This window comes from Vidua macroura, chromosome 2, assembly GCF_024509145.1.
Source record: "Vidua macroura isolate BioBank_ID:100142 chromosome 2, ASM2450914v1, whole genome shotgun sequence".
Taxonomy (NCBI): Eukaryota; Metazoa; Chordata; class Aves; order Passeriformes; family Viduidae; genus Vidua; species Vidua macroura.
Genome location: NC_071572.1, coordinates 13,589,223 through 13,604,964, shown reverse-complemented (window position 1 = coordinate 13,604,964; position 15,742 = coordinate 13,589,223). Strand labels below are relative to the sequence as shown.

Sequence of the window (15,742 nt, the reverse complement as noted above, 5' to 3'; positions counted from 1 at the left end):
GTGACTAGCAGTACCAACCACCCTTTGTTGCCATGCTCAGTCAAACACATCAGTAACCTGCTCTGCCCTGCTCCTATCCCACAGGCCCTGCAGGGTTTCTGACACCAATGACATAGGAAGCAGAGCTGGCTGGAGGAGAAAGAAAGAAGCAGAACTTTTCTATGGCAGGTGGGTCTGCAGAGGAAAAACATAAATTCATCTCTAAACATTAATGCATTCTCCAAAGAGAGGCTGCAGGAATAAACATATCTATGATGCTTCTATAGTATAAAGGGGCAGATTTTACAAAGTCTATGTTTATGTTTACTCAGTCATACTGCTTCCACTAGCTGACAACACAAGCAGCAGTCAGAAGTCAGGATATGTTGCCACAGCTCTCTCCACAGAGAGCAGCAGGCATTGTCCTGGTGAAGGCTGTGAGAAGATCAGAGAAAAGAATGAGAAACGATTCTTATCTTCACTTGCTGCACCAGTTGTTGTGCACATGTGGAATATGTTATGGAGATTTGTTTATCAAAGGCTGATTTCTTAATCACAACTGGTGATAGTGTTTGGATTTCAAGGACCAATCTGGTCTGTCTGTATCAGACTGTCTGCAAGGGTCATGGGTTTTTCTTAATAAGGAAGGGAAAGGGAAAGGAAAGGGAAAGGGAAGGGAAAGGAAAGGGATCAGCCTTCTGGTATCATGGAGTCAATGCTAATTATTACCCGGTGGGGGACCCCTGCTATGATAAGGAGGCAGCTCTGTTAAAGCAAATGGCACCACCTAACACTTCCCAGCTTGATACATTTTTTCTTCAAGGCCCCTTTGCACCCAGCACACACACAGCTGACCCCACCAGTCTGGCCTTAGCAAGAGCCAAAGAGGAGTGTTCTCTAATTGTTAATTTTAATGATGGTCATTCTGTTCCAATCCCTCTCACAAAACAGATGTTTTCTACCCTCCTTTCTCCAGCAAAGTTTCCTATGCTATAGATTTTTTGTCATGCACTATGAGCAATGCAATATATTTGTTAAAATGTCCCTGTAAACCATGAAGAGGATAAAACCAACTGCTAGTTTCAGCAGCACAATATTGAACATCTGCTCCATCTGTTCCAGGAAATGGTGACGGGTATCTTGCTACAATATATTACACTAATTTTTCCAAGATATTTTTATGTTTGGTCATTTAAATTGCAGTGAGGTATTTTATTACCACACAGAACCTCCATAACCACTTCTAAACTGCTTCAGTAATCTAAATCACTCCTTGCTTACATAACTTCAGTGCCACTGTGGCAATGACATCCTGCCACTATCAAGCCCTTTGCCAAAACTGAACCTTCCTCATGAGGCTGGATAGGGCATGACAGGAGGAATGCTGCCTGGGTGCAGTGGGAGAAAGGAAGGATTTAAGAGATTTCCCCTTACATGTGCTGAGCCTTCCCAGCTTCAGAAGAGCTGTGTAACAGGATGAATGTAGCAGTGTTTCTCTTACCACATTTTAACAGCATCACTTAATATCACCAATTCAAACACAAAAATCAGCATGTAGTCAAGTATTTAATCACTGGGAAAAGAAATACTGCTGCCCATCTTCTCCATTTAGACTCTGAAGAGTGATATATATTTGGATTTCATCATGGATTCCATTTATGAATTGTTTTCATTTTTTAATCACTTGCAGAAATCTTGAGAGTATAGCATCAGCCAGAAAGTCTTTCTTGTTGCTCTTTTGAACTCTGTTCCATGCCTATATATACACTTAATCACATATGAACCTCAAATTAGTACTATTAAACTAACATTATATTCTGCAGATGAAACCTTTTTTCGTCCTTCAGCATTTTCTCCACTCACCAGAGGCTTGCTTTTTTTCTATTTTTACTGCATTGATTTTACTGGTTTTCTCTCATGTTTAGAAATACATAGGAATATCTTTCAACTGAAGGGTGTTAATATTATGCAAAGTCCATACCTTGCAACTGCTCTTTTTTTTGCAACCTTACTGTATGTATACCTTTCAAATCATTGCCCTATCCTACAGCTCAAAACACCAGCACAAAGAAAAGAGCAGGATCAACCAAAATATCTTTCTCTGTGAATTCACAGAGGCCAAGACTGTCACTTTTCTTATGAGCACTGAGACTGAGGAAAACTGGATATTAAATTCAGTGCTACTAGAGTTAAATCATGTAAGACAGTAATCTATCAAAACATTTTAGCAAGCTTAAATATAAAGCTTGTCTGATTCTGAGATCAGTGGGAACACACAGATTAAGTGCTTTTTTCCACCACAACCAGAGTGCTTAACATGAGCAAACATGTTTCTTCATCCTTCTTTTAATGACATGACCTTGATAGGGGTGGGGTGTCAAACAGTAGCACTGAAAAGAACAGGTTTTATCCTGCTTTCAACACTTGGGGAGGTATAAACAGAGAATGGCCACCACCAACTCCCTGTGAAAAAAACAGGACAAGGGAACCTCGTGTGCCATCAGGTTCATTTCCTCTTTAGGCAGACATTTGATACATTTTTTTTTAATAATTCCACACATGCTGATCAAGCCTGGCAAATATGCAGGTGTTTTGCTCCTGTACTCATGAGAAGGCTCTTCCAGAGCCTTATACTTCTGACCCTCAGTAATCTTCAATCCCTTCCTTCAGGTGGGCAAATGTGCCCAAGGAAGATTTTTACTGTGGCAGTAAGGATATGAGTGGTGTGACCCTAACTTGTATAACCTAGACTGGAATTTAAAGGCAAATAACACAAGAGACGGGAAAGAAAAGGAGACCTGTCTGGAGAGAATTCCAAGCTTTGGGAAAAAGGAACACTTAAATCATAGGTTAAGAAGTCCAAGCATGCCTGCAAAATCTTGTTTCTCCCACTCCTGTGAATTTAATTTTGTGAAGTATCTTTCTAAAGAGTGAAATCTGTTACAAGAAACCACAAAAATATTAGGATTTTTTCAAGACACAATGTATAATCACAAGTGCCTTGCTAATGCTTTTCTTCTTTTACAAAGCCTTTATTCTTTGAAAATGGCCCTCAGCATATTCTTTTCCCTTTGCTCTTTACGTGCCTGTTCTGTATCATTTGAGGGAAAAGGGGAAAAAAAGAGAAATTGTACTGTCCATTCTGGCACAGGTACCACAGCATCCTGAAGCATTTATCACACATCATCTGCAGAGACAGGCTTCAATGCAGACATTCCTGACATCATCAGTCTGGAGAGCTTTTACTGGACCACCAGTTTTCCCAGAGGATGGCATCCACAGTGCTCAAAGCACAAAAGGTCAACACTTCTGATAAGGGACAGCTCCAGCTCTTTCACACCCTTATTTTTAAGGATCCTGGGTACAATTTAATTGATACACTTGACAGATGATCTGACCTGTCCCTGTCCAATAGGTATGCCTAGTTCAACCAGAAATTGTGCTGCAAAGCCTTACCAACTGCTTGTCAAAGCCTACTTACTGTCTTCAAAATCTTGTTATTAAATGCACTGTGGAATTACATTCAATCTATGCTTATCTGTGATATACGTAATTTTTTTGTGATATGAGCCACAAAGCCACTGAGAAAAATGACCTCTCATTGGGCAAACTTGAACCAAGGCATCTGGGTTACAGAAATTATCACAGTGCTGGAGCATCTCTTCTGCAAATGTTGAGGTTGTTCAGCCTGAAGAAGAGAAGGCTCCAGAGAGACCTTAGAGCAGCCTTCCAGTACCTAAAGGAAGGAAGATGGGCCTAATGTGATAAGACAAGGAGTAATAGTTTAGAATTACAAAACAGTAGTTTAACACTACATAAAAAGAAGACATTTTTTACAATGAGGGTGGCAAAATACTAGCACAGGTGCATGCCCCAACTCTGAAAACATTCAAGGTCGGGCTGGACAGGGCTCTGAGCAACCTGGTCTAGCTGAAAATGACGCTGCCATTGGAGGCGTATTAGAATAGATTATCTTTAAAGGTCCCTTCCAACCCAAACCATTTTGTGATTCTGTGAATTAAGGCACTTAGTATTTCATTTCTGTCTAACCACACTCTTACACAGTCACCACGTGCACTACATGCACTACATGGGCACCACGTGTCCATTCATGAGCTGCTGCACATCTGGCAACATTCAAGGGTTTGGGCCTGAGGCAATATCCTCTTCTGCATTTCCTGTACTCATGAGGCCAGAATGCACAATCTGCATTTGGCATAGCTGGCTATGGCCGCGAGTGGTGCCGCGCCCACAGAACCCACGCTGCCACAAATGAGATGACAGCAGATAGGGAGCCTCTCACAATCATCGTTTCCTCCTGCAATCCGGATACGTGCGCGCTCTCTCTCCACACACACGCCTTCCTTTCCCCTCTTTCTCTACACACGTCCATCACTCCCGTTTCCTCCGAGCCCGGAACACGAGCTCGCAGCCCCGCCGGCACTGCCCGCTCTGAGCGCCCGGGGCAGGGCCCGGGGCAGCTGTGCCGGACCCGGGCTGGCTGTGCTGTGTCCCGGGGCGGCTGTGCCGGGCTGGGGTTCCTATACCGGGCACAGCCCCATACTGTCCTATACTGGCACAGCCCCAGCCCCTCGGGCCGCCGCCCGCCCCCCTGAGCCCCGGCCCGGCCCGGCCCGGCCAGGCCATGCGGCGGGAGGGTGTGCGGGCCAAGCTCCTCCCCGCCGCTGCCGCCCCTCGCCGCGCCGCGGGGACGTGCAGTCGCTCGGCGGGACATGGAGGCGGGCGGCGGGGCCGGGGCCCGGCGTCCCGCGCTGCTGCTGCTCCTGCTGGCGGCGGCGCTGGGAGGCGAAGCGGAGGCGGAGGAGCCGCGCCCGGCGCGGCAGCGCGGGGACGAGCAGTGCCATTACTACGCGGGCGGGCAGGTGTACCCCGGGGAGGCGGCCCGGCTGCCCGTCTCCGACCACTCGCTGCACCTCAGCCAGGCCAAGAGTAGGTGCCGGGCGCGGCCGGGGCTGCGGGGAGCGCCGGGGCCGGGCGGGGATGTGCCCGCAGTGCGCCTCGGGGCTGCGGAGCGGGGCGGCGGCAGCGCCACGTCAGGCGGAGCGCGGGGGCTCCCCCAGCCCTTCCCGCCCCACGCCGGCTCTGCCTGCGGCCTCCGGGCCGGCCTCGGCCGGCGGGGGAGAGGGAAGGAAGGGGAGGGCAGACCGGCTCCTTGCAGAGCTACATTTCATCGTGGTCCCCGCCGCCGTCTCACGGCCGTCCGGCGAGGTCCATGGTTCCAGAAATGGCGAACGAGTTCAGGGAAGCGCTTCAAGGGATCCACAGGAATGTTTTGCGCTCGCACTGCGATCAGAAACAATGAACGGGCGCCGCTCGTAACCCGCCGCCACCGCGCTGGGTTTGGCGCTGCTTTCGTGCCTGGGCTCTGACGCGGTTTAAATGCTTTACATGACAGATGTGGGAACAAACACCGTAAATCGCATCGCTGTGAGATGTTCAGGGACACCTGCTCAAAGTCCTGTCCTGCAGGACGGAGAGTACAGAGAAATCACACAGATATTACCTTTTACCTTCCCTGTGAGAATTTAAAATCCTTTTCCTTTACGGAGCCAGGGCATACATTCTGTTTTAAACGTTTGCAAGCAGATGCTACAAAAAAAAAAAAAAAAAAAAGAAAGAAAAGTAGCCAAGATATTTGTAACCGATACTGTTTGGGTTTTTTTCCCTTTGCAATGTAAGTTATTACAGCCAGATGTTTATAACTGCAAAAACAACTACCTTAATTTAGAAGGGGGTCAAGATAAACAGTATTTCGTTTAATATCTTTTCCTTCTCCCTCCTAATCTGAAGGTCCTTATTGTACATCCTTGCAGCTGTGGGTTGTCGTAAGGAAAGGAGAGCCAAACAATTCAGGCATCGTCCAGATAATATTTAAGATTCCATATATTTTTCTCAGAAGCTTTTCCCTAATTTGTTGGAGATATGTGTCAATGTCCTTGACATGGCAAGTGTATTCACACCACCTTGTAATTCCAGCATATCCTATCCTTTGTCTCAGAATTCACAGTGGTATGAAAGTAGTACCTGGCAGATTAATTTTTAATATTTTAAATTCACGGTTAATCCCTTCTGATAGGAATAGTAAATATATTTCATGCTTTTCAACTGGATATTTTTTAAAAACATAGCTGTCTTCAAGTTAAAGTTTGCTTAGGAGTTGTAACAATAAACATATGCTGCATTTTTAGGCATTTGTCTTTAACCACGTTGTGGCATATATTTTTTGTGGACCAGAATTCCAGACAGGTTTCCATGGCTAAAAAGTAAAGTGAATTTGAACTATTTTGTGCTTCTGGTTCCCAACAGCTATTTTTAACAGAACAATGAGAGTACCTGAAGTATTAAAGAGCTTTCCCCTGCAGTCTAGCAGGTGCCTTGAGCTGGCAGTGCACACAGGGTTTGTTCAGTCGGCCCAGATAAAGTTTGTGTGGCCTTGATTATCAGTGATCAGCAGGGCTCATGTATGAGCACAAGTTGGTCAAACTATTTACTTTGTATGTGTACTAAAGCCTTCATTTCTTCATCATTCTGTACCCCCCTGTTTAGAGCTGGAAAGCAGTTTCATCTTGGAACTGTGCTGCAGGTTGTTTTTCAAGCAAAAGGAAGAACAGCTGTCCTTGGGCAGCTTGGTTTGAACACAGGTGTTATATTCTTTTAATTCAATGTTCTTTGCATTTCAGTCTCCAAGCCAGCACCTTACTGGGAAGGAACAGCAGTCATTAATGGAGAGTTTAAAGAGCTGAAGCTAACAGATTATGAAGGAAAATATCTTGTCTTCTTCTTCTATCCTCTTGACTTGTAAGTAGGAGCACTGTAGGCATACAACTGAGTGCAGCTACACTAGATTCATAATTCATTAATTCTTGTCTTTTTTTGAGGTCTTGTATTTTTTGTTTGGTTGAAATTTGGGAGAGAAGAAAGGACTAACAGAAGAAAATATATTCTTGGCATTTGTTTTCTTATCATGCATTGGTAAAATTGCAACACAGTCTTTGTCCTAGTAACTGTGTCCACTAATTTGTATCTCCACACAAAACAAATGACTGCCTAACCTAGTTAGGCAGACTCTATGTTCTGTTTCATGGTGTAAATCAGTGCTGCAAGTAGAAGAAAGCACCCTTTCTAGAGTGTATACAATATATCCAAGAGGTAGCATTTTCTCTTTAAGCTCATCCCATAACATCCTGTGAGCACTTAGCATTAACCTCCTTTATTTAGAATGCAGTAACTTCACTGATTGAGTGATAACATCTCTGCTTTTTAAAGGACAATCCCATTCTTTTCCACAAAATGAAGAGGACAGAGATGCATAACTACTTTTAATATGATAACATCATTAGCTTTACTACTTCAGTTCTTCTGTAATAGAAAATGTTGAAGACAAATCAGTTAAAACTTGCAGATTTGCACAGTAACAACAAATTATGATCCTCTGAAAGAATCGGTTTATGGTGCTTAAATTCAGCCACATTCGTAAAGTCTAAAAGAAAGTAACTGTACAAGCTCTGAATGCAGATTGTAAAATAACCATAGATTTATAGTCTTCAGAAATAATCCATTAGTAACTAAGCTGGAGTCTGAGGGTGGAGGATTTGTCAGGCAGCATTTTGGTTAAATACTTGAAGGAGCAATAAAAATAAGCAAAAGCTGAAATAATTTATGATAAATACACCATTTTAAGTTAGACAGAGAATTTACTGGCTTTGTCATTAAATTTTGACTTTTATCTTGTCTTAAATCATCTAGTACATTTGTCTGTCCAACTGAGATCATTGCCTTCAGTGACCGAATTGAAGAATTCAGAGCGATAAATACTGAAGTAGTAGCATGTTCTGTGGATTCAAAATTCACTCACTTAGCATGGTACGTATCTTTCTCTTGTCTTTCACTAAACATTATTCATTATTCCAACTTAGCAAAAGAACAGTACTCCCCAGATTTTTAGCCTGTGGAGGTATATCATAATGTGTGAAAGTGTGATGCTATTGACATAAATGTTTAAAGTAAATTTTAATCCTAGTGTATGAAAGTACTTTTATTTTTAAGCTTGTTTAATGTGTATTGCTTGCAATATGTCATGTCTCAGTCCAAAAAATACTACTAATAGAAAAAAAAATACTAATGAAACTATCAGTAAATGCTTCACGTGTCCCAGTTCATGAGCGTGTTGGCATAAAGCAAATGGAACTGATAAGAAAAAGGTCATCATTAACAGATGTGGCCAAAACCTGCAAAAGATCTACTGAACATTTTGTTCAAGCCACAAATACTGTTCCATCTCCTTTGTGTGCAGAACAGAAAAAATGTCACTTGCACTAGATCCTTCTGTCCATACTGATGTAGCTTGTGATTTCTGACTTCTGTAGGGAATAAATATCTGTATGAGAAATACATCTATATTTCCTTTCCTTCAAAGGATTAATACTCCTCGTAAACAAGGAGGACTTGGACCAATGAAGATTCCCCTTCTTTCTGATCTGACACACCAGATTTCAAAGGATTATGGAGTGTATCTGGAAGATCAAGGACATACACTTAGGTATTTCAAAGGGTTGTAGTTTGGTTGGGTTTTTGCTGAATACTTACTGTTTCATATTTAAAGAAGCATTTGAAATTTTTCTTTTAGAGCAGCTTTTACTTGGGGGTTCATGGTGAGTAGCAAATATTGAAGAACACAAAAAATTTAGTCATAATGAGTCAGAAGAGGGATCAAGGTTAATACCCTGTTTTACAACAGGCATCAGTAGATAGCTAGAGCAGGGCAAGTGAGCAGGATTCCCCAAAACTGCAGTTGCTCAGGGACCTCCCAAGTCCAGGCAGAGTCAAGACTAAGGTTACCTGAAGAGATACATTTGCCTAAAACTGAGTCGTTTCTTTTGTGATCCCTGTGATGCCCTGGCATCTGCAGCATCCCCTGGCAGGGCCTGTGAGAGCTTAGTTCTGTGTTCTGCAAAGAAGAATATCTTTTTGGTTTTAACTGGAGCTCAGCTCATGTCCTCTGATACCCAGGAAAAGAGTGGTAGGTTACTGGTAGTATTATACGATGTTTGCAGAGATCAAATTCCTCCCATCCAGCAGACATAAAATAGTGCATGAAAACACCACTATTATTAATTCTGTTTCCTAACACAAACTCATTTTTTTTACCCACAGAGGCCTTTTCATTATTGACAATAAGAGAATCCTTCGACAGATCACAATGAATGACCTTCCTGTTGGGAGATCAGTGGATGAAACACTTCGTTTAGTACAAGCATTCCAGTACACAGACAAACATGGAGAAGGTGCTCTTTTAAGTATTGCCATATTGAGGATTGTTTTACTTAGCCTGGAAGCTGTGTTAGCTTTTTGGAGGAAGGATGTTCAGTAGCATTAAGGACTGGCCTCATACAGTGACTGAAGTGGTTTGATTGCCCTGCTTGATTCCATGGTCCCAGGTCCTTAGGTTGTTTCTAGAATAGTAATTTATATTTTGTTTCACTTCCATGAGAATGAGAGCATAAAGCATTCCTGTAGTCTGAATTTTGGCATGATGTACCATGTGTCACAAGCATAAATTTGTACAAAATATGAGGCTGTGAAGAATGAGGCCCAATATTTCAGTACATTTTTGCATACTAAAATAATGGAGATGCAGGCCATCCTTGTCCTGTGTCATTCAGTGAGGACCTGTGACAAGTAATGAGTGTTTCATGGCAAGATACATGGTGATCCTGTGGAAATTATAGCACCATTACTTGTATAAGTGCTGTGTGATCATCTTTCCCCAACAAAGAAATTTTACTGTCTTCAGATCATTACTTTGTATCAAAAATTCTTATTCCTCCAGTCCAAGCATGGGGTGAACTTTTTCACATTTCTTTAAATAACTTATTGGAAGATTTGTTTAGATATGAATACACATTTAGCAACCTAACTTCAGTTCAACTCAATGTCTCCAAGCATTTGAAAGTACCTTTATGTGAAGGTACAGATCATTACTCTGCTGTGCTGTACACACTTGAAAAAATAGATGCTGATACTTAGGCTATGCACATCTGACTAAGGAAATTTACCCACATTTAGTACAAAGCCAACTTACAGAATGTTGATTTGCAGTGTTTCCAGAATACCACTTTTTTCCCCAGCTTTTACATGAATTGTAAAATTCAATTGCTTCTGTAGAAGCTCTCCTTCTTTGTACAGGAAAAACTATTATTCTGTATTCTTCTTTGCACAGAATAACAGTTCTCCACAATTCCTTCTAGCATTTGAGGTGTTTTGTCTGCCAGCCTGTCTTAAAGCAGTGTAATATGACATAACTGCTTGGGCTGAAGCCTCAGAGGGAGAACTCTGAATAGATGAGAGCTTTACTCCAGAATATGCAGCTGTTCAGGTGGTCCCAGGGCTCCCAGCCACACTGTGGTAAGCACATGCTGCAATCCCTTTGTTCCTAAGCAAGGTTACAAATAAAATTAGTCTCTTGTGGAACCTTTGAACTGCTCTCTTTGCCTCTAGTTTTGGTTTTAAAGAAAAAAAGGTAGATCTCTGTGTAGTCACCTGAATTTTATTGCAAAACTTCTGTTTTACTAGAGTAGGTGTTCATTCTCAGATACTGCTTTGCCAGTACTTTGTTTAGAAGGGTACAAGAATTAAACTGAGGCATAGGCATCCATCCAGAGATCTACAGTTTTCAGGTAACTGAAGTGATGGGTGGTGTCAGGTATAAACTGCTAGGTCACCATCCCATGTGTAAAGAAAACTGCACATTTAATAGTTTCAGATATTGACATGTGACATTTCATGGTGTTTTACTTCAAGGTCAGAAAGAGAATATTAAGGACACAAAAGTCAGTGTGTGTAAAAATACTTGAGCTAACTTTGTCCCCTTTTTTTCAGTTTGCCCTGCTGGTTGGAAACCTGGCAGTGAAACAGTAAGTCATTGTTTATATTAACATGCATGTAGTACTAACAAGCACTCAGTTACCATTTCTACTAGAGCCAAATCCAAAATCTCAACAACTTTCAGTGAGAAGGTATGAGTAATGTTGCATTATTAACTTAGACCATTTGGATTACTATTGATTTCATTAGGGGATTTTTTCCCTCACACTAGACATCTCCCAGTTGTTTCAAACTCCTGGTGTGTGAACAAAATTCACTTGATCAGCAGTGACTTTGTGATCAAGAACTTTTTCCTGTTAACAGCTGATGAGGGGAAGTTCAAAACTCTTGAGTTTCTTGTATCTTCTTGGTTATTTCTCCATATAAATTCTTGGTGGTTCTTACTGCAGATCCTGGGCACTACTTAAAAAAAGACAGACCGAAGTTCCCAGGCTGCTGTGGTATGTGCCAGAGCCAGTGCCACTATCAGCACTCCAGCAGGGAGCACTGCTTTGCTGTGCATTTGCCCTCCCTTCTTTGCTATTCCTGGGCTCCATGTGACTGGAGGCAGAGGAGCCAGAGTTCACATAAACACTCATTGAACTTGTTGGTGTTCCCCGGCCCAGAGCAAGCCTCAGCAGAATAATGAAACTTTCACCAGAGGTCTGAGCTGCCTTGTTCAGATGAGATCACTGTCACTTATTTGAGCATGTGGCTTCCTCCTGAACCATCTGGTGATGACAGAGCACTGTTGTTAAAGAGCTGGCTCAAGAAAAACCAGGCCCCAGCAGCCTCTAAGCAGAGTTAGTAAGCATTGTACTTAATAGTAAAAACCAGTGGAATATTAAACCATGTATCTTTGCTGGATGTGAAAGTTTCCTAGGATGACTTGAGGCTGGGAGTCAATTTTTTCAAGCTAGCAGAAGAGTATCATAATGGGGGAAGCTGGATATTAAGACTATAAAATGAAAGAGGGCAGGCTGGCCCAACATTTGTATTTTGGTGCTGAAAAGTTCTGCCCTCCATAGCTAGGATCACCTAGCTAACATGACATTGATGTATTTTCTAACAAACAGCCTTAAAAATGCTGATATTAACAGCTCCAACACTCACAATTTAGTAATATAAAACAGTCCAGAAGCATTCTCCATCTCCTCTGTGCAAAAGATGCAGACAATAGCAGAGTAGTTGAAAAAGCCTTTCTTTTTCAAAGATGTAGTCATGCCTTCTAAATGTGTTTGATTTAATTAGATCAAACCAGAGGAAGCCATGAGAGTGTGGTGGCCAAGGGAAGAACTGTAAGTAAATTCTAAGCCTCTAGATTGCAGATACTAATTTACCAAAATATCTTGCTTTTGGGGCAAGCTGTCAAACTTCTTCCTTTGGTAGGCTGCACTCTCTCATGCCTCAGTTGGTTGAATCTCTCTGCTACTGCTGTTAGGCACCTTTAGTAATCTAGTACCAAATCAACTGATAAATTACTCTGCAGTGTTGCAAGTGAGTTGGCAGTAGCATCTTACTGTGAAATACTGTGCTGTTCTAGCTTTTTAGTTTGCTGTGTTTTCCTGGCTTTGGTTTTTGACTAACATTTTAATTTTCTTTCTTGCACAGATAATTCCAGATCCAGCTGGAAAACTGAAGTATTTTGATAAACTAAACTGAGGCTCGCATCTGTTGAATTCAGTAGGTCACATTCAACTTGATTTTTGCCAATAAAATTTCATTAATTTTGGTACTTTTGTGAGTTTGATTAATATGTAACAGTAATAAAACATTAAAGGGCTCATTATTTAAACAGAAGTCTAACCTGTGTGAAGTACAGGTACCTCATTAGTTATCAGAGAATATTCTTATGAAATACATGTTTTCTCTTTACGTTTTATTTAAATGCTCAGTCTTCCCCAAATCCACTTAGCATCATGGGCTTAGATTCATCACTTTTGCTATTAATAGATTTCTTAATTTCTGCAAAAATCTTGTGTGTTTGGTCACATTCTAGAAACTACAGCTAGAAAAAAGCCACTTGGTTATGATACATTTGTCTGTAGTCCAGTGGCAATAGCAGCTAATTGAAAAGCCAGGAATTAGTTACAGTTGCTGAATTAAATTTCCAGTCTGTGTAAAGCTTGAAAATATTTTTCAACTAAGAACATACCCTACACTATATAAATCAGTACATCTGCACTGAAAAAAACACACCTCTACCAGTTCATGTGATTCAAGGGCTGAACCAGTAAATTTTTCTATGCTTAAATTTGTAGTGTATTTGCTGATAAGATCGATTCTGTTTCACATTTTCTGAGTTTTGTCCCTGTCCCTACACTGTTAACAGATGGATGTGGGGGATAGTGTCCTGTGCCAATCCACTCCCTAACTGTGGCTCCTAGTTTTAAGGGAGTAGTTGCAGTTTTTCCCAAGTACTGACATGTGATGATCAGAAACTCTTGTGGCTGATGGACAAGAATTTCTTCTATAAAGTGAAAAGAACATCTCCATGTAAGACATACTTGTGTGCACTGGAGAACGCTTTCCTGAGGGTGTCATCTTGCTTCTTCCCACCTCTTCTGTTTTTGACACGGTGTTCTAGAGTCTGTGCAACTGGAAAAACAGCAACTGAAATGTGTGTCAGCTTTTCACCAGGGTCATCCTTGAAAAGTCAACAGGCACCTTCCATCTCCAATCTACGCCACTACATTATTACTCTTGGTTGGATCCCACATGCCTGAAAACTCACTTTCCCCTTCTCTCACCAAACCATACAATTCCCTGCCCTATACACAGACTCTTCACTACAGGTCTGCAGAACCAAGCCAGGACTTGCATTTGCCCTGTGAAGTTACATGATTTTGTGGACTTGGAGTATTGAGCAGCTCTCCGTGTTAGTCACTGCAGACACAGAGCAGGAACAGCTGCTTCCTTCACTTCAGCTCTGATACAAATAACACCTACACACATGCCCCAGGCAGAGGGAACCACAGCCAGAGCAAGTAGAGCTTCACTGAGCCTCAGCCTTCCTGTTCCTGTGAGGTCTGGGGAAAGGAGTCCCTCATCCCATCTAGAGGGTAACAGAGGCAGAACGGGATCAATGCCAAGCCCCAAAGGCTCTTAGTGTGCTGCTCCAGCCTGTGATTGCAAAGACCAGAGGGCAGCATGTAGAGAGAGGTGCCTTCTCACATGACTAGAATGTAAATCACTTTGAATTTTACTCTGGATTCTGTTTACATCAACCCTGAAGCACCAAGAACAGCACACAAACGTTCAAATAACTCCAAGCCACTGCAGCATGAGAACTGTGGGCCCAGCAATCACATGGATACTCAGCAGCAGCCCAAGGCACAAAATGAACACAACGTTTGTGCCCCCTTTAGAACTGGTGCCCTGCTCCTGCAAGGCCTTGCCCACCTCTCCAGCCAGCTGGCTCTCAGTCACACCTAATGCTACCCCAGCTGCAGGAACCTCTGGCACTGAGCCAGCCGGTGACACCTGATAAAGACAGAGATGAGTTATCTGCCATGTGTTGAACACACTCCAGCCAGCTCATGGCTCCCTGCAGAGCCCAGTGAGCACTGAGTTACAGCAGCCCAGCCACAGGGTCTGTCTCTGTAGCAGTCAGCACCAAGAGCAGCAAACTACAGCAGATGTCAAAAGGTGTACAGAGCCTGAGTCAAGAACAGAAAACTGTGCTGAGAACACTTAGTGACTGAAGAAAACTGAGGCCATCTGCATGCTTTGACCATTGCAAATTTAAATCACAGCAATGTAGCTGAGTAAACTTTCAAGGTTTTTTTAAATGCACATTTACACTTTAAACATGTGGTAAGGGATGGCATAGGGTTGTTGGGATTTTTTTAATGCAGTTCAGTGGGGATAAAAAGTATTGGGAAAATAGGGACATAGTCCTTAAGCAAAGACTTGATTTGCCATGTGATTGTACATATTTGAAATGAACAAATGACAAAGCAGCCTGTTCTTCCAGTGCTCCACCTGAGGTTTGAAATAGTGGAAAACTTACATTTCATACATCTCTGCTTTCCCAAACCCCAGGATATATTCAGGGGCCTCACGGAAGTGCATAAAATGCAGATGCCATTGTGAGCCTGTCTTCTACAGAAAAAGCAAAAATGCTCCTGCAACGCAAGTAATGACTAATAATGAGACACAGTCTTCAACTTCCTCTGCTATTTTGGGCAAGCATCCCACACCCCTCTACTGCCCTCTCAGCAATTTAGGTGGTGGTGAGGTCTGCAGATGAAAGCCACCTCTCCAAGCAGGATGGATCTAGCTGAGACCTGGATGTCACTTCCAGAAGTATCAAAGCATCAATTCAGATGATGATAATAATAATGGCACAGATTTTTGATGTTATTAGCTGATGTAGTCCTCTGCAGCCTTCCTGGGTTATGCCCATTCCTGGCCCACAGAAACCTCTTCCTATGCAAACTCAAGTATATCCAAGAAACACCACATTGCTGGGAAACACCATATCTCAAGAAACACCACATTGCTGGGAGCCTGTACTGGTATTAGGTTTACAGTTGGACTCAGTGATCTCACAGGTATTTTCCAACCTGCCAATGCCCAGCAGTGCCTCCAGCCTCATGGACAGGAGCCCTGCAGAGAGGCCCTGTTAGCTTGTGCCTAGCCCATGAAGAAATCATCTCTCCCATGCCTAGTTAAGAATGTATTCAGAGCAGGATCAGCAATCAAACCAGTGTCACCAAACAAAGGCTGGACCAGATGTGCAGTAAAACCAACTGAGCATGCAGTGAGTTTAGAGCAGGTTTCTGAACTAGAGCAGGTTTCTGAACTAGAACTGTTGCTCTATGGCCCACATTGCACCAGCTCCTACAAACTTCTTTCCAGAGTGCTGTACAATGTG

General features: G+C 42.6%; 1 protein-coding gene across 2 annotated transcripts; it reads left to right on the top strand.

The window, feature by feature from the left end:
• The first annotated feature begins 4,666 nt into the window (after positions 1-4,666).
• PRDX4 (peroxiredoxin 4) lies at positions 4,667-12,598 on the top strand. 2 transcript variants are annotated; one of them, XM_053971283.1, is made up of 8 exons: positions 4,667-4,929; positions 6,681-6,798; positions 7,747-7,863; positions 8,417-8,539; positions 9,154-9,284; positions 10,879-10,913; positions 12,115-12,161; positions 12,475-12,598. In XM_053971283.1, exons 1-8 carry the CDS (start codon positions 4,713-4,715, stop codon positions 12,476-12,478), a joined length of 792 nt encoding a protein of 263 aa, XP_053827258.1. In that variant the 5' UTR covers positions 4,667-4,712; the 3' UTR covers positions 12,479-12,598. The 2 variants fall into 2 exon arrangements, with proteins under 2 accessions (XP_053827258.1, XP_053827257.1); XM_053971282.1 differs by lacking the exon at positions 12,115-12,161 and having other exon boundaries at positions 4,670-4,929.
• Positions 12,599-15,742: the final 3,144 nt, after the last annotated feature.

Coding starts and splice junctions, on each gene's coding strand:
- PRDX4 (XM_053971283.1), top strand. CDS start 4,713: ATGGAGGCGGGCGGCGGGGCCGGGGCCCGGCGTCCCGCGCTGCTGCTG. Junction 8,540..9,153: donor GATCAAGGACATACACTTAG/GTATTTCAAAGG, acceptor TTTTACCCACAG/AGGCCTTTTCATTATTGACA. Junction 10,914..12,114: donor GGAAACCTGGCAGTGAAACA/GTAAGTCATTGT, acceptor TGATTTAATTAG/ATCAAACCAGAGGAAGCCAT.